At 34.6% G+C, this 23,468-nt stretch overlaps 1 protein-coding gene across 1 annotated transcript in view; it reads left to right on the top strand.

The window, feature by feature from the left end:
- The window catches only part of LOC150087777 (ATP-binding cassette sub-family A member 2-like), a 487,681-nt gene that overhangs the window by 408,950 nt on the left and 55,263 nt on the right, over positions 1-23,468 (top strand). Inside the window, exons 36-39 of the mRNA XM_090369199.1 lie at positions 2,149-2,323; positions 4,200-4,315; positions 12,666-12,813; positions 17,934-18,057. Of these exons, the coding sequence (XP_090225325.1) occupies positions 2,149-2,323; positions 4,200-4,315; positions 12,666-12,813; positions 17,934-18,057 (563 nt within the window). The remainder of the gene's footprint in view (positions 1-2,148; positions 2,324-4,199; positions 4,316-12,665; positions 12,814-17,933; positions 18,058-23,468) is intronic.

Raw genomic sequence — 23,468 nt, 5'->3', positions numbered from 1 at the left:
TTTTTTTTTTTTATCGCTTTCCTTTTTACATGGTCCTAAATTTAATCTGTTTAGTGCAGTTTAATTATAATCACTCATTGTTAGGAATTAACAGGAATTTTGTTAGCAGGGAAAAGGAGGTGATTGTCCCTCTGTGTAAGGCAATGGTCAGGCCACACCTTGAGTACTGTGTGCAGGCCTCATTTTAGGAAGGATGTAGATTTGCTTGAGCGTGTACAGAGAAGGGCAACAAGATTGGTGAGGGGAATGAAGGGATCCTCTTACCAGGAGAGGCTTAAGTTCTGCAAATTGCAGCAGCTGGAGACTAGGCACCTGCGAGGTGATCTGATTGAGGTGTATAAGGCCTTGAATGGGTTGAGCATGCTGAATTCTGATGGGATTCTTCCACTTGTTCAGATTACGAACCTAAGGGGGCATAAATTGAAATTGAGGAAGGACAGATGTAGAATAGATGTGCGGAAATTTGCCTTTAGCCAGTGGGTGGTTAATTGTTGGAACAAATTTCCATCTGTCGTTGTGGAAGTTGATAAGTTAAATAAATTTATGGAGGAACTGGACAAATATTTAGAGGGGATTGTTTTGTAATTTTTTTATTATTTTTTTTTTTTTTGCTGATGCTGAATAAGCTCATACGCTTGTTTTCTTGTATCACATCCCACTACTATTCTATTAATCATGTTCCTTTATTACCTCTTTTATGGTACCAAAAGATACACAGATGTGATTAACTTGTGATTAATTTTAAATGTGACTAGTGTTATTTTTGTTACTTTTTTATGTGACTAATACAATTTTTAAATTACATCAAATAAGCAAGTATCAGTTAAAAGAATTTTGCAGAATACACTACACAAGAAAAACATCATTAATTATTAAATTTAAGAGATAATTGCATATCTTCCTTAGACTATAAAATGTAATATACATTTTGTTAAGTATTGGCTTTTGACTTGTTGAATTATGCTCTAAGTTGCCAATGTGTCATGATAAACCAAATTAAAACATTTTAAGAAATTTTACCTGTACTGCATACCAGAGCTGTGCAGTTTATAAGTAAAAAACAGTATTGTAATATTCACGATGAATGAAATATGAATGAATTGAATCACATGATGAATGAAAGAAATGAGCTGAAGAGCTAAATGTATTGAATGTTAAAATTTAATACTTACTGCTTAGAAATGTTATTATCAGTAATGCAAAAACACTAGGTGGATTAGTTATAACAAAATCTGGCCATAAAGTGTGCCTTTTTAAAAGAATTCTAAACTAATAAAAGTTTAGAGTAGACAGCCTCAAACTGTGACATTAGTCATTAAAAATACATGATTATGACATAGTTGAATTTTAAGAGCAACCAAAGTTCTTACATTTTGGCATCATTATAATAACATCTCATATTGAGGGTTTAGTGTCAGACTTAGCTACAAAATCATTTTGTAGTAAACATTTTTGTAATTAACTAAGAAAAAAGTCATTTGGCATTTTCTTGATTTACCGGAAATGTGCTTATAGCCCAAGCTAACTTGTAAACTACTAGAGAAATACATTTCTATGACATGATATGCATTGTTATTTGTATAAAGTTAAACTAAAATTGTCTCAAAACAAAAATACAATTTCGTAGTTAACGTTGTCTGATACTAAGCCCTCGATATTATGGCTTTCATTGGGCAATTGCTTATGCTTCAACCCATTTAATTGCCTTTCTCTTTTACTTTGCATAAGTAACAGCAGACTTCTCTAATGAGGAAATGTTACTTATTCAGAGTATCAGAGGAAGGCAACTCATTGTGAAGGATTTCACAATATGAGATATTATAATAATGATGCCTAACATACAGATTTCAGTGTTTCTTAAAATTCAACTAATGTAGTAATGTGCCCTAAATGTCATAGTAAGAATTCAGAAATTAAAATGTTAATTATTGAAAAAAAAGAAAAAGCTTTTGCTTAAAAAATTTCATTCTAGATAAACTTTTGTATGAGGCTTGCTAATATTAAAATAAAGATTTTATGGGTGAATTTATCAGATTCTATAGTGCTCTCTTGAAAATACACACACATGTAAATATCCTGTTAACTAGTTTTATATTAAATTAAATTTGAATATTATTAACTGAAGCTAATGTATTTATTTCTAAACAGTCTTCAAGGAACAGATGTCTTAATTTCCATGTTCATCATAGTAGCAATGTCCTTTGTACCTGCTAGTTTTGTACTGTTTTTGGTCTATGAGCGCTACACTAAAGCCAAACATCTGCAGTTTGTTAGTGGTGTGAATACCATTGTTTACTGGGTAGCTAATTACATATGGGATATGGTAAGTATAAAAAGTAACTTTCTTTTTTTTTTTTTAACTAAAAGAAACAAATTAGTACTTAAAACAAAAAATTTATAATTATCCCATACCCTGTACAGGGAAATCTATCTATCTATCTATCTATCTATCTATATATATATATATATATATATATATATATATATATTTTTTTTTTTTTTTTTTTTTTTTTGAAGATTGCATTTAGGGACAACTGTGTGCTGGTGGTGAATGATGCATTACTCAAAGCATTTTCACTCAGTCAGCTCCTGTGAAGGCATGGTTGCAGAACATTAAAATGATGCTTATTTTAAACAAAAATAGCATGTGTTGCTGTCATTATTATTATTATTTTTTTTTTTTCATTTACCTTTTCCATTATTTGTTATGATTTATTTATTAATATAATTAATGCCTGCTTCTCCCTTCATTTAATTTTGCATCTGTTGATACTCTTCACTCTCACTTTGTTTATTGTCTAGTGATATACTCTGGTTCTCGGTTTAGTTATTAAATTGAAAATCATATTTCTGTATGAAATGCATTACCAGGGAACATTTTCATAAATTCTTCTTTATACATGTCAGAAATGAATTCAGCAACTACTGTGTATGAAGTGTGAAGTTATCCACAATTACCTTTGAAAATCCCGCATAGAACCGGTCAAAAGCAACTGTATAGTGACAGTGCAAGGCTCTCTCTCTGACCTTTTATTACTAAATTGGACCAAGTGAAAATGATGACAAGTGATTTGCTGCTTGGCATTGGGGCATAGTCATTTCTTCACATAATTCTCAAAGAACTTCCCTGTACATATGTACACTGTAGTGATTAGTTTTTTCATCAAGGTTGCCAGTTCTATGCTGTACTTTTAGAAAGTTATGTTAGATTAATACCATTTTAAATAGTTTGTGTTAATTTTCTGATAATCTTAAAGCTATGAGCATTATTTAATGAGTCATAAAGTACGTGCCAAACTGAAGCATGCTAAAATATAACAATCTTCTCCTCCCACTCTCATGGAAGTATTTGGCATTTAACAACAGGTTATAAGCTCTAAGTAATGTTTTATTCTTTGTGTCATTTATACAGTTTCATGTTACAGGTTTTAGGTTTATAGCTCAAAAAAATAAAGAATGCTGTTATTACAGGGCACAACTTTCAAGAAGAAAAAGGATGTGATAGCACTTCTATCTTGAAGGATCATTTCCAAAGCTCTTCTCTCCTAGAGTAGATTAATGTGGTGTGCTCTTATTGTGTCACATTAGACTGGTGTTTTTCAGACACTTGCTTTTGTGCCTCCTCTTTTGAACTGTCAGTGTAATGATGACTAATTTCCCTAAACTTTAAAAATAAGGAGCTATCAGGCCAGTAAAAAAAAAAAAAAAAAAAAAACTAATTTCATTAATGTTTTATTCTGATGTAATATTGAACTTTATAGAGTTGGACCTTGACAATATTGTTAATAGTAATATGAGACCAACAGAGCTTCCAGTTAAAGACCAGCATTGCAGTTATTGCCAATTAAAGAGTGTTTATGATTAAAGTTGCACATTACTGTTGTTATTATTATTATTTTTGTTATTTTATATAACTAAATAATTTAATTTCTGTTAACCAACTTTCTATATTTTGTTTCTGTTTAATAGCTATTTAGACTGAAAATTGTTACTAATACTCAGTCTGCTCTCATTTTCATAAACCAGCAATCAATACCTTATTCTCCTCTAATATCTTAATCTCCTGCTCCCTTTGAAAAAAAAATTCTAAACATGTAGATGTAATTTTTTTTTCTTAATGAAATATTTCTTTTATTAATTTCTTTAGTCAGATGCTCAGATGTGAAAGATAATCTTTCAAATATTCCTTGTACTTTCAGTGCAGCTATGTTGTACCTGCTACCAGCTGTGTTCTTGTCTTGCTATTATTTGATATTCCTGCTTATACTTCTAATACAAATTTTCCTGCTGTTGTTTCCCTTTTCCTAATGTATGGGTAAGTGTGTATTGTCTATTACAGTAAATTTCACATAAAATTAATGTTTTTTAATTTTACAAATATTTTATAAGCTGTTTATAAAATATGCAGCATCTAATGGCAAAAGATAATGATTAGTTTTTTTTACCATTTAGCATGAAGTTGCAAACTACCTTGTCTTTTGCATATTTAATAGCTTCCAAGTTAACACTGTTATGTGATGTAGTATGGTGATTCTGTGATTTGTGAAATTTTATGACACATACATTCTTTCCAATGTCTGTTTATAACTATTAGCTGATTAACGGTGGAAGTTATTAAAAATGTCCTTGTTAGATTGTGATTTTTACATACAGTCAGACCTCTCTTTAATGAACTTCCATATAGCAAATTTTTCTATGTGGCAAACTTTTTTGATTTCCCTTTGGTCATTACATTGAAGATAGTTTCTGTATAACAAAGAAAATTTCCACATAACGAACTGATTTCGAGAGACCTAGGTATGCATTGTTCTTAGGTCTCTGGCCTTCAGGCAATACAGCTGATGCTGTAGAAAGCACAAATTATGAACTAAAAGGATTAATTACACAAATTAAGAGCTAAAACATTTTACAATTTAGTGATGCCTCTAAAATGCTGCGGGCGGAAACTGGTCAACCACAGTGCAGGATATAAAAATATGAAAGGTTTTGGGAGATACCTTTGCCCAGCAGTGGGTCAGCAATGGCTAAAAAGAAGTAGTAAATCCTGTACATCCTATATGCTACTGTACCAAGAAGTCGCACTGGTCAATTGCTATGTGTCCACATGGTAGGTAAAAGTGGTCCCTAACTCAATTTTGTGTTAGTCACTGTGCAAGTCACTGTCAATTTTGTGTTAGTCACTTACAGTGTCTAAGAGGAAATCCTTGAGTGTAGTGTAAAAAAGTGGAAGTGCTTAATAGTGTAGATCGGGGCACTACAAAAAAGAAATTGTTTTAAAATATGGTATTCCTGTCAGTAATGTGTTAACTTTCTGAAAAACTGTGTTTCGATTTTCAAATTGTTTGAGGAAATGGGACCCAGTCGGAAGCATGTGAAATTATGCCTTTGTGTAGATGTAGTTGTAGTTAAGTAGATGAAGTTGATTCGAGACCAAAACGTGCTGATATAGGGCCATTAATAAAAGAAAAGGCCATGGAGTAAAACAATCCAAACCAATTCTGGTTGGCTGGACAAATTTAAAAAGTGCCATGGCTAACCTAAAAAATTTATTTCTGATGAAAGTGGAGTTGCAATCGAAGAAGGCTATACCCATTGGAAAGAAACAATTTTAAACAATGGATTTCAAATTTCAATAGGAAGATGACAAAAGAATACAGAAAAATCGCACTAATTGTTGACAATTGCCATGTCCACCTTAACTCGGTAATTTCAAAACTTACAAGCGTGAAGCTTGTTTTCTTCTCTCTGAATACCTCGTCTAAACTGCAGCCAGTGAGCCAAGGATTTGAAAATGCACAACCGAAGGTGCACACTGAAAAAAATTATACTCAGAATAGAAAACAACCAACCAACCTATACATTCTGTTATAGATTTGTGCATGTGCATATGAGAGTTGGTGAAAGTGTGGAGTCAAGATGTGATGGAAACCACAATTAAGAATTGTTTCGCAAAAGCAAGTTTTGCTAAAACGCCAATTAACAGTGATGAGAAGGATAATCTACTACAAGACATTGAGCAATCTTTGGAAAAACTCCAAGTGAGGTTTAATTGGTGGAGAAATTGTTTTTGACAAATTTTTAGGAGTTGATAATGATGTCATAGTAGCTGAATATCTGAGTGACTCCAACGTTTGAGACTATTCAAAGAACTAGTTACAATATGACGAAGAGTTGGATGAAAATGAGGGCAACAAAGGTAATGAGGGCAATAGCAATATTAAACCTTCCAAACAAGAAACGGCAGCATTTGAAACTTTGCATCGAGGCCTTCAGTGGGAAGAAAATGCAACAGAAAATATATTTGAGTGTTTAAACAAATGCAATCATTTTTATGAACGGTATACAGTAGAATCCAGTGTACAACAAAAAATAACCAAATATTTTATGACATAATTCTTAAAAGTGTGCTAATATATTGTGCACATCATGTAAGTATTCATTTTTAATATATATATGTATTAATAAACTGTTTTAAAATGCTAGAAATTTTTTTCATTCCCACTTATTTCTGATTTATTTCCCATCTTTTACTGTATTTCTGAATTTACAATATTTTTCACTGTTGAAAAGGTCCTATTTCTTTATAAAGAAATTTCTGTTTGCCAAACTTTTTCAAGGGAATGATCAATTTTGTTATATAGAGGTCCGACTGTATTTCCCTTTTTAAGTATAATGCTGCTTTGTCTTGACAGGATGCTCTCCTGTATAGTTAATTTTTGCTTTATACTTTATCTTATACAAAAATCACAAAGAAAGTATCCTTCTTTCCTGAATCGTAAATTTTAAATTTGTAAGTAAATAGCCTTCTCTAAAGGAAGGCTATTTACCTACTCTCTCATATTCACAATATGAGATTTAACTTAAATGATGCCATTCTTGCAAATTTCGAGTTTTTGCTATGTACTAAAATGATGCGTTCACACTAACTTGTACCTTCTCTAAAGGTTATTTGCCCATTTTATCAACAAATAACAGAAACTACATGAGCTCTTTGAGTTCAAATCATTGAAGTCTATCGTTGGAGTGACAGTAACTATAGTACGTGCGATAAAAAAAGGAATAATTAGTTACATAAATTTGTGCTGCCAGCTCTCCCTACATGGTCCAATATGGAATTTTTTGCATGGACTAGTAACAAGTATAACATAAACATCAAGCACTCTCTGATTTGTCCATATTTCTCTTTTATGTCCCATTGTGTGCTTGTATTTCTTTGCCTTGTTTATAATTTTCTGTTTTGTAAGGTAAATTACATTTTCTTTTTAACTGTAACAATGATAACAGACTCATTTGGAAGATATTCCTTATTCTGGGTTTGAATCCTGAGATTTAAGAATTTAATTCCTTTAAGTATTCTCCATTCTCTGAGGAGAGAATGGAGAAATTCTTAAAGGTTTCTTCGCTTGAGAATAGTTAATCTGTCTCAGACAGCAAGAATAGGTTTTCCCAGAGAGATATCCTGGTTTTCAATTCACTCAACACATCAAAATGTGCCCATGAACAAAACTTACACAAAATGTGCATGTATTTAAATATTTATTATATAATATCAGTCTAGATACACCATAGTTAACCCATGAAAAAGGCATCGTTTTAATAGTACAGTCAGTCCTCGTATAGCATGATAGTTGTGTTCCTAGAAACCCTCTTGCAATGCAAAATCGTGCAATATAAACAACAGGCCCTATGGGAAAAATAGGGTTAGGTGACGACCACCCAAGATTGAACACACATTTGTAACCAAAACATTACCAAACAATAAATAATCGTAATAAAATATTTACGTATTTTATTACGACTATTACATAATAAAATATTGCTAATGCTTTTGCTTCTATCATAAGCAAACTTGTTTTTCGTTTGATTTTCTATCCAAACAGATGACAGCTGTTCCATGTCTTCCAATTCTTTGTGTCTTAATCTAATGGATTTTAATTACACTTTGAGTTGTTCCTGCTATGAAAGTTGTTTTTAATTTCTCTGCATTCTTTGTAATTCTCGACGTTGCCTCATTTAGGTCTGTAGCACGTACAATATCACATGGTCTTTCATTTCGCTCAAAGCGTTTCACAATTTCATATTTTTTCTCTATCGACAGAGGTGGACTGGCCATAAGCCTTAGCGGGGAAACCCCGGTGGGCCGGAGGCTGGTGTGATTTTGGCCATAAACCATAGTATGAGGCCACTACAAATTTTCCGGGGTAAGAATTTTTGACCCAGTCTGCCTCTGTTTATCGATATTGCTTTTATTTTTCTCTCTGAATCTGCAATGTCTTCACCAGGATGCTTCATTTTCACACCTTTTAAGTATTTTACTCATTTTTAGGGAATAAAGCACAATTACAAAACGAGGAGGAGGCACGCTTGATACACATAAACAAAGCTGCGCGCCTGTAGCAACTTAATAAATAACACCATAAAGGCAGAGATTAACACCTCAGATTTTACTAAAGCACATTTCTAGGGGTTACTACCATAAAACAATAAAAACAATTTTCAGTTGGGTTTCTGCTAGTGGAATCTGTTATAAACTGGTAGTAAACTCGATCTAATTGCATTTGCGATTATACCAATAACTGGAATCGTGTTGGTTTTTATGTTATTATGGTGAAATGTGTTTCCCCTTCACTGATATAAAAAACATAAATACATTTTCAGAATATTCTCTTCATTCCTATCGTGTTGCGTTCAGTTGGGGTGATTCTGCATTCGACTGCCATTTCTTGTAAACACAAAGGCGAATCGTGCATAAGCGAATTCGGTTTGTGTTATATAAGATAACGTTCCCCTATTTATAAATCGTGTACGATCGAATTCATGTAGTGTAAACATGTGTTATACGAGGACTGACTTGTATCTCATATTGTGGGTGCCTTCCCAATGAGATAGCTGGTATTGCACTACTTCAAATAAATAATGCTTCTCTAGTAGAGAAGACTACTGTTATTTATTTTCAGAGGATACCACTACCCAGACGATCATTTCGAAGCTAGTGAGCTTCATCATCAGTGGGCGGGCAGGTACCCTGGTAATGCAACGTGCCATCAAAGTTGCGAAGTTATATCCACAATATGAGAGATGCTAAAGGGTGTTGGTAATAATGTATTTGAAAACGAAATGCACAAGGCATTTCGTTTTCAAATACAAACCAAAATTACCAAAATTACCAAAACCCATTCCTTATGGGTTTTGGTAATTAACTATATAATATTGGTGTAGATACACCATCGTCTGGGTGGTGGTATCCTCTGAAAATAAATAACAGTAGTCTTCTCTACTAGAGAAGAGTTATTTATTTGAAGTAGTGCAATACCAGCTATCTCGTTGTGAAGACACTCACAATATGAGATACTATTAAAACGATGCCTTTACACTACATATGTAGTTCAAATTTGTGGGTTAACTATGATGTATCTACACCGATATCATATAATTAATTACCAAAACTCATAAGGATTATGCCTTGTGCATTTTTTTTTCAAATACATTAAATATTTATGTGCTCATTTTGTTAGACATAATATGACTACCCACCAAAGTAGTCAATGCGCCAAAAAATCCCACAAAAAAGACTCCAGCATTTAGTGTTTTTATAATTTACTTCAATAATTGTTAGCATTAATCCTGTAGTATTAATAAATAAATAAATGACTCGAATGAGTACAATGAACAATTGTACAGAGAAATAGAGTGGGCTAATAAATCAGAATGTCTTATAATGGGGGATTTTAACTTCCCAAATATTGACTGGAACTTGTGGGCTGGTCACTCACACACTAGTAAGACTTTTGTGGATTTATTGGATGATTGTTTTCTGCAGCAGCATGTTCGAGAGGCAACCAGGGAGGGTAATACTCTCGATCTGGTTATCAGAAGTGATCATTCATGTATTAAGAATTTGCAGATAAAGGAACCACTAGGTGGCAGTGATCACAGTGTACTGATGTGGGATTTACTTAAAGATATAATTACTATCAGGGGTAAAGGAAAGGGTTTTTTGCTTCCTTAAAACAGTAAATTCTAGATGGGAAGCATTCAAGGAATTAATCGTGCAAGCTACTAAAAGTTTCATACCTATTAAGAAATATTGTTCAAGGTTTAGGCCTAAATGGTTATCAAATTGACTAATGAGACTCGTGACAGAGAAGAAAAATGCATAGGATGCATATAAATTATCAAGCGACTCAGAAGCCTATGGCAGATATGAGCTAATCTGTAATCAGGTCACAAAGGAGGTTAGGCAGGCGAAGGCAGATTACGAGAAATCTTTGGCAAAGGATGCTAAGAAAAACAGCAAGGATTTCTTTACTTATATAAACTCTAAAAGGAAGGGGATGAACCAGATTGGTTGGCGCCTCCGTAGCTAGGTGGGAAGGAGCAGCAGCAGTGCATAGCATACACTTCTTGATTAGACCGGAGTTCAAGCCCGTCACCACCAAATATGGAGGATGTGGAAAGGTCAGAGAATGACCACTGCATATCCCGGGGCAATATGGCCTTAGTTGCTAATGCTCCTAAAAAAAAAAAAAAAGAAAAAAAAAAAGAATCAGATTGGACCACTTGATATCGATGGTTCAACTGTTGATGATCCTGCTCAGATAGCAAACAAACTGAATGAGTATTTTGCATCTACATTCACACATGAGGAGTTATTAAGGTTTGAAAGTGGCAGAATGTGATCAAATTGTAGCAGGGTGCGTAATGATTTTGTAATAACTGAGAGCAAAGTGGAGGAGAAATTGTTGAAGTTAAACATAAGAAAGGCATCCGGGGTGGATGGGATATATCCAGTTATATTAAAGGAGGCGGCAAAGCAGCTAAGCAAACCCTTAGCCATAATTATGAGAGCATCCTTGGACTCAGGGGAGATCTCCACGGACTGGAGATGTGCAGATGTATCCCCAATTCACAAAGGGGGATCGAAGAGTAATTACAGACCAGTTAGTTTAGCTTCTGTTCTGAGTAAAATAATGGAGTCACTGGTTAAAGATGCATTGCAGAATCATCTAGACAAGACTGCAGCAATAATTCAGACACAGCATGGGTTTGTTAAGGGAAAGTCTTGTCTGACAAATTTGATAGGATATTATGATGTGGTTACAAAGGAACTGGATGCAAAAAATAATTTTGATGTCATATATTTGGATTTCAGGAAAGCTTTTGACACTGTTGCGCGTGGAAGACTATTGTACAAACTGGAACAGAATGGTATTAAGGGTAAGTTACTACAATGGATAAAAGGATGTTTGAGTGGGAGAAGACAGAGGGTGGTAATCAATGGGTGCTGTAAGGTAGTAGAAAATGAAAAGACCTGGGAGTAATTGTGCAGTCAGATGTAAAGTTTTCTGAGCAATGCAGACAGGCTGCCAGGGCAGGTCATGGGGTTTTGTCAATGATATATAGGAATTTTGCTAGCAGGGAGAAGGAGGTAATTGTCCCTCTGTATAAGGCAATGGTCAGGCCATGCCTTGAGTACTGCGTACAGGTCTGGAGGCCTCATTTTAGGAAGGATGTTGATTTGCTTGAGTGCGTACAGAGAAGGGCAACAAGATTGGTGAGGGGAATGAAGGGATCCTCTTACAAGAGAGGCTTAAGTTCTACAAATTGCAGTGGCTGGAGACTAGGCACTTGCGCGGTGATCTGATTGAGGTGTATAAGGCCTTGAATGGGTTGAGCACGCTGAATTCTGATGGGATCCTTCCACTTGTTCAGATTACGAACCTAAGGGCCATAAATTAAAATTAAGAAAAGACAGATATAGAATAGATGTGCGGAAATTTGCCTTTAGCCAGCATGTGGTTAATTGCTGGAACAAACTTCCATTTGTTGTTGTGGAAGTTGATGGGTTGAATAAATTTAAGGAGGAACTGGACAGGCATTTGGAGGGAATGGTGTGTTTATTTTTTGGTTGATGCTGCATAAGCTCATACACTTGCTTTCTTGCATCACATGTCACTACTACCAGTACTATTTCTTTTTCAAAAAATGCTGTCCTTTCTTTGCATTACTAATAAATGTTATGCCCTAGAAATTTATCATATACTTTTCTGCATCAGTTATGCTTACTTTTTATTCATTTATTCTTTCTTAAGACTGTTTTATTCACTGTTATGATGTACATGCTAACATTTTTGCTGTTTAGAGTAAATCTGAAGTAAATTTTTAATGACACGATTATGTAGAAAATCTTAAATATTAAGATAAATTAAAAACCCATTGTTTATATAATTGCAAATTAGCATCTAAAAAAATTTACATTAACTGATAATACAGATAATAATGAGACACTGATGTTCTCCAATAGAACCACTATGGTGGAATGAATTGGAAGGATCTGTGCAGACTCATATATGGAGGCCAACATTACTTTCCAGTTTAAAACTGTTTGCCTGGACAGATGGAGATTAATGATGCACATGACAGATTCTGTTCATGTACATCATTAATTGGTGGTTTAGATACAAATGAGTCCTCCCAGACCAAAAGTTAGTCCTAGAGGCCCTGCTTTATATGAAAATCTGACCTGTGAACAATTGTTATCTCTTCTCATGAGTTTCAGTGTACTTTGTATTTATTATTACTAAACTAATCATTAAAACTGTTTATTTAGTAATATTTGCATTTTTATTTAAGACAGAGAATTAATAATACATAATTTATTTCAGGTGGTCTATCACGCCTGTTATGTATCCTGCATCATTCATCTTCACAGAACCTAGTACAGCATATATTTTTTTGATTGTGATTAACTTGTTCGTTGGCATCACTTGTCTTGTTACTAGCTTTGTTCTGGAATTATTCTCTTATGATCCGGTAAGCTTTTAATTTCTATATAACTGCATAGAAGTATGCAAGATCTGATCACTAAATAAAGCACTCTAATGAAAAATAATAGAACAATAAACTTGTGCTGTATTCTCTCTACATCCTAAAGCATATGTAGTAGGCCTATTTGAAAACTTTTTTGGTATATTTTAATGCCATCAATAATTGTTATAATCCAGGCTGTGAATATGGTGGTTGAGCTAAACTGCTGAAAAAAAAAAAAGAAAAGAAAAAAGTCTCATCTGTTTGATCACAGAGTACGTATTTATAACATTAATCTTATTTGAGAATGTTATTAACATGGCTCGTGTTTGACCTTGTGCCTTGCTCTCTTTGTATATGGTGATGCTTGAAATGCACTCTTGGAATTGGCATTTTGCTTTTGGATTATATCCATAAATCCAAGTTTCACTGCCTGTTTATGACTTTTAAGAAATTTCAATAATTAACATAAGTTTTGCAAAGATCCTGACATGAACACTGTTTTCTTATTGTTCATTAATTCGGAGACAAGCACAGTTTGATAGCCACTTGCCTATCGTCTCAAATTAGATGCCTTCTTTCCCCCCCATGTTTCTCATGAATAAGCAGTTTTGCCTTTCCAAATAATTTAATCTCCTCATAGGAGATTCTACAGTCACAATCTTTCAAAGAAGAGCTTAAAAGTTTCCAAAAAACATTTAGAACTGTTTCAGATACTTATATCCAAGTTGGTGGCAGCTGCAGGATATATCTTTATTATTATTATTAAGATTATAGATGTTGTGTGAAAGCTTACATGGGATATTCTAGATCAGTGTATCAGAATTGCAAGATAATTGACAATACTTAACTCCATATAATGTATGATATTTAGGAAGAATGAGTAAATGAAATAAACTCTATACTCATCCACACTGACACCACGCTCTAAATATGATGGCAATGTTTTGAACTCAATTTGGGTGTTCATTGTCAAATCTTGTAAAAAATATCTGTTGTGTCCTAGGTTAGTCTATCGTAGTACACCAAAAATAATGCTATTAAAGCTCACAATTTAAATTCAAACGTTATTTAGAATTAAGTGTCAAATACTTTTGTAATTCTGATTTAGCAAGCTAAAGTTGAGGTTTTTTTTATTACAAAATGTTAATAAGGTCATGCACTGCAGTTTAGTACATTTTGTCAACATTGAATATGGTTCCATCACATTTAATGTAGATTCCTCACCCAGCATCTTCATTTTCTGTTACTGTAATAATCCCAGTAATATTTATTAATCAGACCTATATATTTGATTTAAAATTCTGTTAAGACTGGTTTGAAAAAGATATTTTTAAACATAATTTTAATGAGGGATTAATAAATGCCAAACTTTAATTTTTTTTAATAACAGGTATTAATAAAACTTTGCTGTTTTACAGCCATCTTGTATAGTTAAAAAAAACTAAAAACAAACCCTACTATTAAACTACAGTTGACTGATTTTTACCTCAAAAACAGTATTGTTCAAAGCTCAAATATAATCAAAAGAAAAAAAGAAATATCCTGATTTTAATCTCAAACTGTTGGCATGTCACTTGTAAGAACTTTTAAAAGCAACCCCATTTACTTCAAACCCAAAACTGCTTATTATTATAGAGACACCCATATGAAAAGTTGGCGGGGGGGGGGGGGGGATGGAATATTGAACCGAGACTACACAATTGTAAGAGAAGTCAGTATTTTACAATAATATGATAGGTTTATTTAAAAAAATCAGAATAATTTTAAGACATTAAAACTTGAAAATAACATATCAATTCTCGGAAATATTGAGTCCTAAAGTAAATGCTTCAGGGTACTACTTCAAGGTAATACAAGGTTTAGGCCTAAATGGATGTCAGATAAACTATAGAAATCCATGGCATGGAAGAAATATTCATGGGATGCATATAAATTATCAGGCAACACGAAAGCCTATGGTAGATATAAGCTAGTCTGTATTCCAGTCACAAAGAAGATTAGTCATGCAAAAGAAGATTATGAGAAATCTTTGGCAAAGAAAAACAGCAAAGACTTCTTTGCTTATGTAAACTCTAGAAGGTAGGGGATGAATTAGATTGGTCCACTTGATATCAATGGTTAGACAATGATCCTGCTCAAGTAGGTGACAAACTGAATGAGTATTTTGCATCCTCATTCACACATGAGGAATTCTGTAGGTAAGTGGAAGCCAGAAGCTTATCAAACTCTAACAGGAAGCCAAATGATTTAGTAATAACTGAGAACAAAGTGGGAGGAGAAATTGTTGGAGTTAAACATGAGAAAAATACTTGAGGTGGATGGGATATATCCAGTTATGTTAAAGGAGGCAGTGAAGGAAATAAGTAAACCCCTTAGCCATAATTATGAGAGCATTCTTGGATTCAGGGGAGGTCCCCATGGACTGGCGATGTGCAAATGTATCACACACATTACTCATGTCACACAAAGGGTAACATGAGTAATTACAGACCCGTTAGTTTAACTTCTGTTGAGGAAAATAATGGAGTCACTGCCAAAAGAAATAATGCAGGATCATCTATATAAGACAACAGTTATAATTCAGACACAGCATGGGTTTGTTAAGGAGATGTCTTGTCTGATCAATTTGATTGGACACTATGATGTGGTCACAAAGGAATTGGATGCAAAAAATAATTTTGGTATCATATACATACTTGGATTTCAGAAAAGCTTTGGATACTGTTGCACATAGAAGACTACTATATAGTATCGGTATAGATACACCAGAGTTTACCCATAAATTTGAACTACGTATGTAGTGTGAAAGGCATTATTTTAATCATATCTCATATTGTGAGAGCCTTCACAATGAGATAGCTGGTACTGCACTACAAATAAATAATGCTTTTCTAGTAGAGAAGACTACTATTATTTATTTTCAGGGGATACTACCACCCAGACGATAGTTTTGAATCTTTTTGGCTTCATCATCAGTGAGTGGGTAGGTACCCTGGTATGGATAAACTTTATGAGTAAACTATGGTGTATCTACACTGATATTATAATTACCAAACCCATAGGAAATTATGCCTTCTGCATTTCATTGTCTAATAATGGAAGGCTACTGTACAAATTGGAGCAGTATGGCATTAAGGGCAAGTTGCTGCTATGGATAAAGGGATGGTTGAGTGGGAGAAGACAGAGGGTGATAATCAGTGGATACTGCTCTTATTGGACTAATATTATTAGTGGAGACCCCAGGGTTGGTGTTGGGCCCACTGTTGTTTTGTATATTTATCAATGATATTGATAAAGATATATCTTTGGTTACTTTGTTACTTTATATGTTAGGCTTAATATTGAAGTTTTCAGATGATACAAAAGTTGACAGGGTTGTTAATGACATTATGCTACTGCAACAGGATCTGGAAAAGTTGGGCAGATGGGCTGAGAAGTTTCAACTGAACTTTAACATTGACAAATGCAAAGTACTGCGTATGGGTGGAAGTAACCCTAAAGTAACATACCAACAGTGTGGTACTACACTCAATGTAGTAGAGAATGAAAAAGACCTGGGGGGAGGGTAATTGTGCAGTCAGATATGAAGTTTTCTGGGCAGTGCAGACAGAGAGCAGCTCATGGGATCTTGTCAGTGATATACAGGAATTTTGCTAGCAGGGATAAGAGGGATGATTATCCTTTTGTATAAGGCAATGGTTGGGCCACACCTTGAATACTGCATATAGGTCTTGGGCCTCATTTTAGGAAAGAAGTAGAGCTGCTGGAATGAGTACAGAGGAAGGGCAACAAGATTGGTGAGGATTGGAAGAAAGGGTTACTCTTACTGAGAAAAGCTTGAATTCTGAAAATTACAGAATCTGGAGACTAGGTAGCTGCGAGGTGATCTGATTTGAGGTGTATGAGGCCTTGAATGGTTTGAGCAAGCTCAGTGCTGATGGGATTCTTCCTTTTGCTCAGATTATGCACCTGAGGGGTCATAAATTCAAATTGAGGAAAGTTGGTTGTAGAATAGACATGTGGGAATTTGTCTTTAGCCAGAGGTGGTTGAATGCTGGAACAAACTTCCGTCTATCGATGTGGAAGTTGATAGCTTAAATGAATTCAAGGAAGAATTGGACAAACTTTTGGATAAAATGGATGGGTGAACTGGGAAGTTTTTTTTTTTTTTGGTTGATGTTGTATAAGCTTGCTTTTTTGCGTCAAGTGCCTCATGCTAATGCTAAATATTTACTTACTCTCGGAATCAAAAATATATGTAAAAGACTCACAGTCTAAGATACAAGAGTAAATCTTAGCTTACCCTCGTTACTCTATTTACTCTTGCCTTTTTACTTTATATGTTACTCCATTTCAGTTACTGTTTCCAAACTTATGGATCCCATTCCAAACTTGGGTCATCTTTGGAATTGCTGAGGGTTGTGAAAACATGTTACTTTTATTATGCACAAATTTATGTTATATTTAATAAAATTCTGATAAATAATATTTAATAAAATAATAAGCCAAACTTATGCCACTTGTTGTGTTACCACTATCCAGCTTTGCATTTTGTTAGCTAAATCATAATCACTTGGCATCACACAATTGTAACTTGTATGTACACATTTTTCACATAATGTGTGATATTTATTAAATTTCAGAGTAAATGAAATAAGCTCTGCACCCAACCACTCTAACAACCTTGCTCTAGTAAAGCAGCAATCCGATGTTTTGCTTTGTGCAATCTTACTTACATGTTTTTTGTTATTAATATAACAGTACCAAATCACTGAAACCAAATAAATTGCAACATCATTTAAATATTATTCATTTAAGAAGAGTGCATTTTTCCCTCCCTTTGTGTAATGTGTAATGAAGGATATTCATTTGGTGCTTTTGGTGTTATAATTTAAAAAAAAATTTCTTATGAAGGGACCTCCTTTCTGAGATTTGAATTGACTTGGGTTGCAAGTCTTGTGAATTGTCAAAATGGGTTGTATTCTCAGAAAGGTTGTAAACCTGCTCTATTTGGTGGTTAATAAGTTTTCTTTATTAGATGCTTATGTACTTCACTTATATTATATCAAATGTATGATCATAAATTGAAAAATATATTTTTGATTATTTCTGTTTCTTTGCAGTACCTTAAAAGTGTTCATGATGTGCTGAAGATAGTGTTTCTTGTATTTCCGAACTATTGTCTGGGTGAAGGATTAATGGATGTGGCTTTTAATGAGTATAAGAACTTCTTCTTTCTTAAAACAGGTATGATAATCAAATTATACACTTATTGTGGATATGGGTCAGTATCAATACAACTTAACTCTGTGAAAAAAAAAGTTATAGGGTTAAGGTGTATTAGTAACATAATAAGAGGAGTTTACCTCAATATAGTACGTAGAACACTTCCATATGAAGCCCTCCAGAAATTAAAACGGGAAAAACGAAAAAATCGACAACTTACCGGTACATCAGAGTAAATTATAAATAATTAAATAATCAATTTAACACAATTCAAATCAATTTAAAACAATTAAAAATCAAATTAACGTAATTAAAAGAATCTAACGAAAATATACAAAACGATTTTCCCTCCTGAAGCTGACAACGCTTTTCGACCGTATGTCTTGATCACAGGAATGAAAATTACCGAATCGGGTTAAACCTGATACTTACATAAAGATTATTTGTCTTCGCGCATGCGCGAAGGGCCACGCATTGGAGATCAAATATGGCCGCCGAACATTAACAGAATTCTTGTGTAATTTAATTTCAACGGTTTCTGCAATTAATAGTAGCGTATAATTACGTTGAACGTTAAGTATTTTGGCCTCGTTAAATAAAAAAGTATGTTTTTCGTTAATGACAAGAAAGGCTAATTCTGACGCTGCTGAACGAGAAGCACGAACCGAGGCTTCATGTTGATTTACACGAATATTAAGAGAAAATCGGGTTGAACCTTGGTAAGACGAGTCGCAATCACTGCAAGAAATGTTGTATACCAGATCATTAATTTGTGTTGCGAATGCTGAAAGAACTGAGCGATTGTTCAGTATAGTGTGTAACTTCCGTATTGGCCTAGCTATAATTTTAAATTCGGTATCTTTAAAGAATCTGTTAAGCTATTTGTGCCACTGTTCAACATATGGGACAGAAATAAAGTATTTTTTGATATTACTATTGTTGATTGGTGTAGTATTTTGTATCCTATCCTTAGCCTGTACCCTAATTTGGTTTATTGTGGTAATGGAATAACCAATGTTTAAGAATCTGATAGTTAATATTTGTATTTCTGAGTCCAAAGCAGATTCCATCGTTGAATATTTATAGGCATTAAGAAATTGATTAAAGATAATCGATCTTTTATAGGTGAACGGGTGATAGCTATTATAATGTAGAAGCATACTAGTATTTGTAGGCTTTCGATAGATGCTAAATTGTATTTTATTCGAGTCCCGGGTAAGCGTGAAATTTAGAAAGTTTAATGACTTAGTATCCGTATCCTCCCTTTCCAGTGTAAATTTGAGTCTAGAATGAATATTATTAAACGAATGTAAAATGTCTTGGATAGTACTACTATCGGTAATAACTAGAATATCATCTAAATACCTCCCATAGTATGTGATACGGGTTCGAAAAGGTGTCAAATTATCTGCTCAATCGTTAAGAGATAGATCTCTGACATTAAGCCACTCAGGCTCAAACCCATTGGTAACCCAAAAATTTGTTTGTACACCTTGTCTCGAAAGGTGATGTAGTTAGCCTCAACTAACAGTTTAATTAAGTGAAAAATTTCCTTAATAGGTAGCTTTGTATAATTAATCGGTGTCGAGTTTTTATTTAACATATCCCAAATAATATCCCAAGTTTTTATTTAACATATCCCAAATAATATCCCAAGTTTTTATTTAACATATCCCAAATATGGCAAATGAAGTTTAACATTGACAAATGTAAAGTACTACACATGGGAAACAGCAACCCCAGAGCAACGTATCAACTCTGTGGTACTACACTGACAGTGGTAGAGAATGAAAGGGACTTGGGGGTGGTTGTGCAGGCAGATATGAAGTTCTCAGAGCAGTGCAGACGGGCTGCAAGAGTAGCTCATGGAGTATTGTCAATGATATACAGGAATTTTTCCAGCAGGGATAAGGAGGTGATTATTCCATTGTATAAGGCAATGGTCAGGTCACACCTAGAGTACTGTATACAGGTCTGGAGGCCTCATTTCAAGAAGGATGTAGAGCTGCTGGAACGAGTACAGAGAAGGGCAACAAGATTAGTGAATGGAACAAAGGGGTGCTCTTACGAAGAAAGGCTTAAGTTTTGCAAATTACAGTGTCTGGAGACTAGGCACCAGCGAGGTGATCTGATAGAGGTGTATAAAGCCTTGAATGGTTTAAGCATGCTCAATGCTGATGGGATTCTTCCTCTAGCTCAGAAAAATCACCTGAGAGGGCATAAATTCAAATTGAGGAAAGACAGATGTAGGATAGACGCGAGGAAATTTGCCTTTAGCCAGCGGGTGGTTGGTTGGTGGAACAGACTTCCATCCCTTGTGGTGGAGGTTGATAGCCTAAATAAGTTTAAGGCTCAGCTGGACAGGTATTTGGAACGAACAGAGGGGTGAGGTGGAAGTGGGTTTTTTTTTTTTTTTTGGCTGATGCTGCATAAGCTTGCTTTCTTGCATCAAATGCCCCTACTAATGCTAATGCTAATATCTAATGTGTATTCAACGTTTACATTCGTATATAATGAGGTAACATCTAGTGAGAATAAATTGTCATTGTCGCCAAGTCTACAGTCTTTAAGCTTATTAAATAATGTATCGTAGTTCTTAACCCAAAAAAATTTTTGGGTTACCAATGGGTTTGAGCCTGAGTGGCTTAATGTCAGAGATCTATCTCTCAACGATTGAGCAGATAATTTGACACCTTTTCGAACCCGTATCACATACTATGGGAGGTATTTAGATGATATTCTAGTTATTACCGATAGTAGTACTATCCAAGACATTTTACATTCGTTTAATAATATTCATTCTAGACTCAAATTTACACTGGAAAGAGAGGATACGGATACTAAGTCATTAAACTTTCTAAATTTCATGCTTACCCGGGACTCGAATAAAATACAATTTAGCATCTATCGAAAACCTACAAACACTGGTATGCTTCTACATTATAATAGCTATCACCCGTTCACCTACAAAAGATCGATTATCTTTAATCAATTTCTTAATGCCTATAAATATTTAATGACGGAATCTGCTTTGGACTCAGAAATACAAATATTAACTAGCAGATTCTTAAACACGGGTTATTCCCTTACCACAATAAACCAAATTAGGGTACAGGCTAAGGATAGGATACAAAATACTACACCAATCAACAATAGTATATATCAAAAAATACTTTATTTCTGTCCCATATGTTGAACAGTGGCACAAATAGCTTAACAGGTTCTTTAAAGATACCGAATTTAAAATTGTAGCTAGGCCAATATGGAAGTTACACACTATACTGAACAATCGCTCGGTTCTTTCAGCGTTCGCAACACAAATTAATGATCTGGTATAAACATTTCTTGCAGTGATTGCGACTCGTCTTACCAAGGTTCAACCCGATTTTCTCTTAATATTCATGTAAATCAACATGAAGCCTCGGTTCGTGCTTCTCTTTCAGCAGCGTCAGAATTAGTCTTTCGTGTCATTAACGAAAAACATACTTTTTTATTTAACGAGGCCAAAATACTTAACGTTCAACGTAATTATACGCGACTATTAATTGCAGAAACCGTTGAAATTAAATTACACGAGAATTCTGTTAATGTTCGGCGGCCATATTTGATCTCCAATGCGTGGACCTGCATGCGCGAAGACAAATAATCTTTATTTAAGTATCAGGTTTAACCCGATTCGGTAATTTTCATTCCTGTGATCACGACATACGGTCGAAAAGTGTTGTCAGCTTCAGGAGAGAAAATCGTTTTGAATATTTTCGTTAGATTCTTTTAATTGCGTTAATTTGATTTTTAATTGTTTTAAATTGATTTGAATTGTGTTAAATTGATTATTTAATTATTTATAATTTACTCTAATGTACCGGTAAGTTGTCGATTTTTTCGTTTTTCCCGTTTTAATTTCTGGAGGGTATCATATGGAAGTGTTCTACATACTACATTGAGATAAACTCCTCTTACTATGTTACTAATATTATTATCAACGTAGAACATATTGAGTAGTACAGCTCTGATTCATACTATCTAGGGTTAAGGTGTATATACATAAAAGTATAATATTAATATTATATTTTTATGTATAGAGAGAAGATATATGATAGAAAGGAATATAGTGAAATAACAGCAGGCATTTGGTCCTTGAGGTTGTCACAGACATTCTCTCAGATATGCCAGACAAGCTATACTTGCTACCTGAGAGTCTAAAACGCTGATGGAACTGATTTTCAGCTGACAGTCAAGTCAAGTGGACCCAATTTCGGCAAAGTCCGGACGGTCTGTGACAGCCAAATCCCATGCTTGCACCTTCACAATGGTGGGACTGTTAGTAATCCTGGGTAAAACCTCCATGCACAAGCACATGGTAGTGACCACCCAGGTGTGAACCAACGTAAGCAGGGGTCAAGGTGTGTCCCCCACACCACATGGAGGAATGCCACCCCTCTGTGTTACCAGACAGTACTAGATCGTAGATGACTCTCATCAGCCGGTGCAATACCACCACTTTGCTTATTGGAGGCTTGAAGTGGTGGAATCCATGTTTAGTCTCCAGAGCTATGTTCTGGTCAACCCTTCCCCATCTCTTCCATCATGCAGTATGATTGATGACTTTTGAGGTTATGATGAACATCGTGGCGAGATCCAATCTTCCTCACATTTCGAGGGTACAGCTGTAAAACGGTGTTTGCAGGCCAGCTGCTAGTTAGTACACTGGACCAAACCTATTGGTAAATCTTTAGGAGGCTTCCGGATCAGCTAGTGTATAAACTTGCTACTCTGCCAGATAGTGACTGGGAGTCCGAGTAGTGTGTATGTGGGGGGCATTGTTGAGGCCACATTGTGTCAAGGATCTGGGTATATTCTTACCATGTGTACGCCATACCCAAAAATTTCATTACTTTATACAGCATGTCCCACCCACTTTTTCTTACTATTCAATACGCCATGAATTGTCAAACTATTAGAGCAAGCTTATCTGCGAAAAGATCTAAACCTTCCAAACACTTCCTAGTTCATTTCACAAATATACGTGTCTCAATTCTAATCTCAACAATGTAGTCTTGCAGTCTGCCAAACCCCATGTACTTTTTCTGACAGAATCTCAGTTATCAGTTAATTCAAGTACTGTTCATCTCAGATGCCCAAATTATTCGCTGTTTGATTCCTTTCACCTCAAATGTGGTACTAGTGCATATGTCCATTCTGATATTCCCTGTCAGAGACTTGGCAATTAGGAATCTCCTCTCTTTGATCTTCACTGGCTTAAAATCTCTCTAACTCATTGTGTAAAATTCATCTGTTGTCTCTACTGTTCTCCCAGCTCCACTAATCACTTGGAGCTCTTTGACTTCCTCTCTTTGCAACTTGACTATCTCCAGTCCAACTTTCCTAACAGTGAGGTAATTTTCCTTGGTGATTTTAATGTTCACAACTCC

This window comes from Mastigoproctus giganteus, chromosome 3 (genome assembly GCF_048544385.1).
Source record: "Mastigoproctus giganteus isolate SK-2022 chromosome 3, ASM4854438v1, whole genome shotgun sequence".
In the NCBI taxonomy this organism is placed as follows: Eukaryota; Metazoa; Arthropoda; class Arachnida; order Uropygi; family Thelyphonidae; genus Mastigoproctus; species Mastigoproctus giganteus.
Note: the sequence above shows the minus strand (reverse complement) of the source record. Positions and strands in the feature narration are given on the sequence as shown.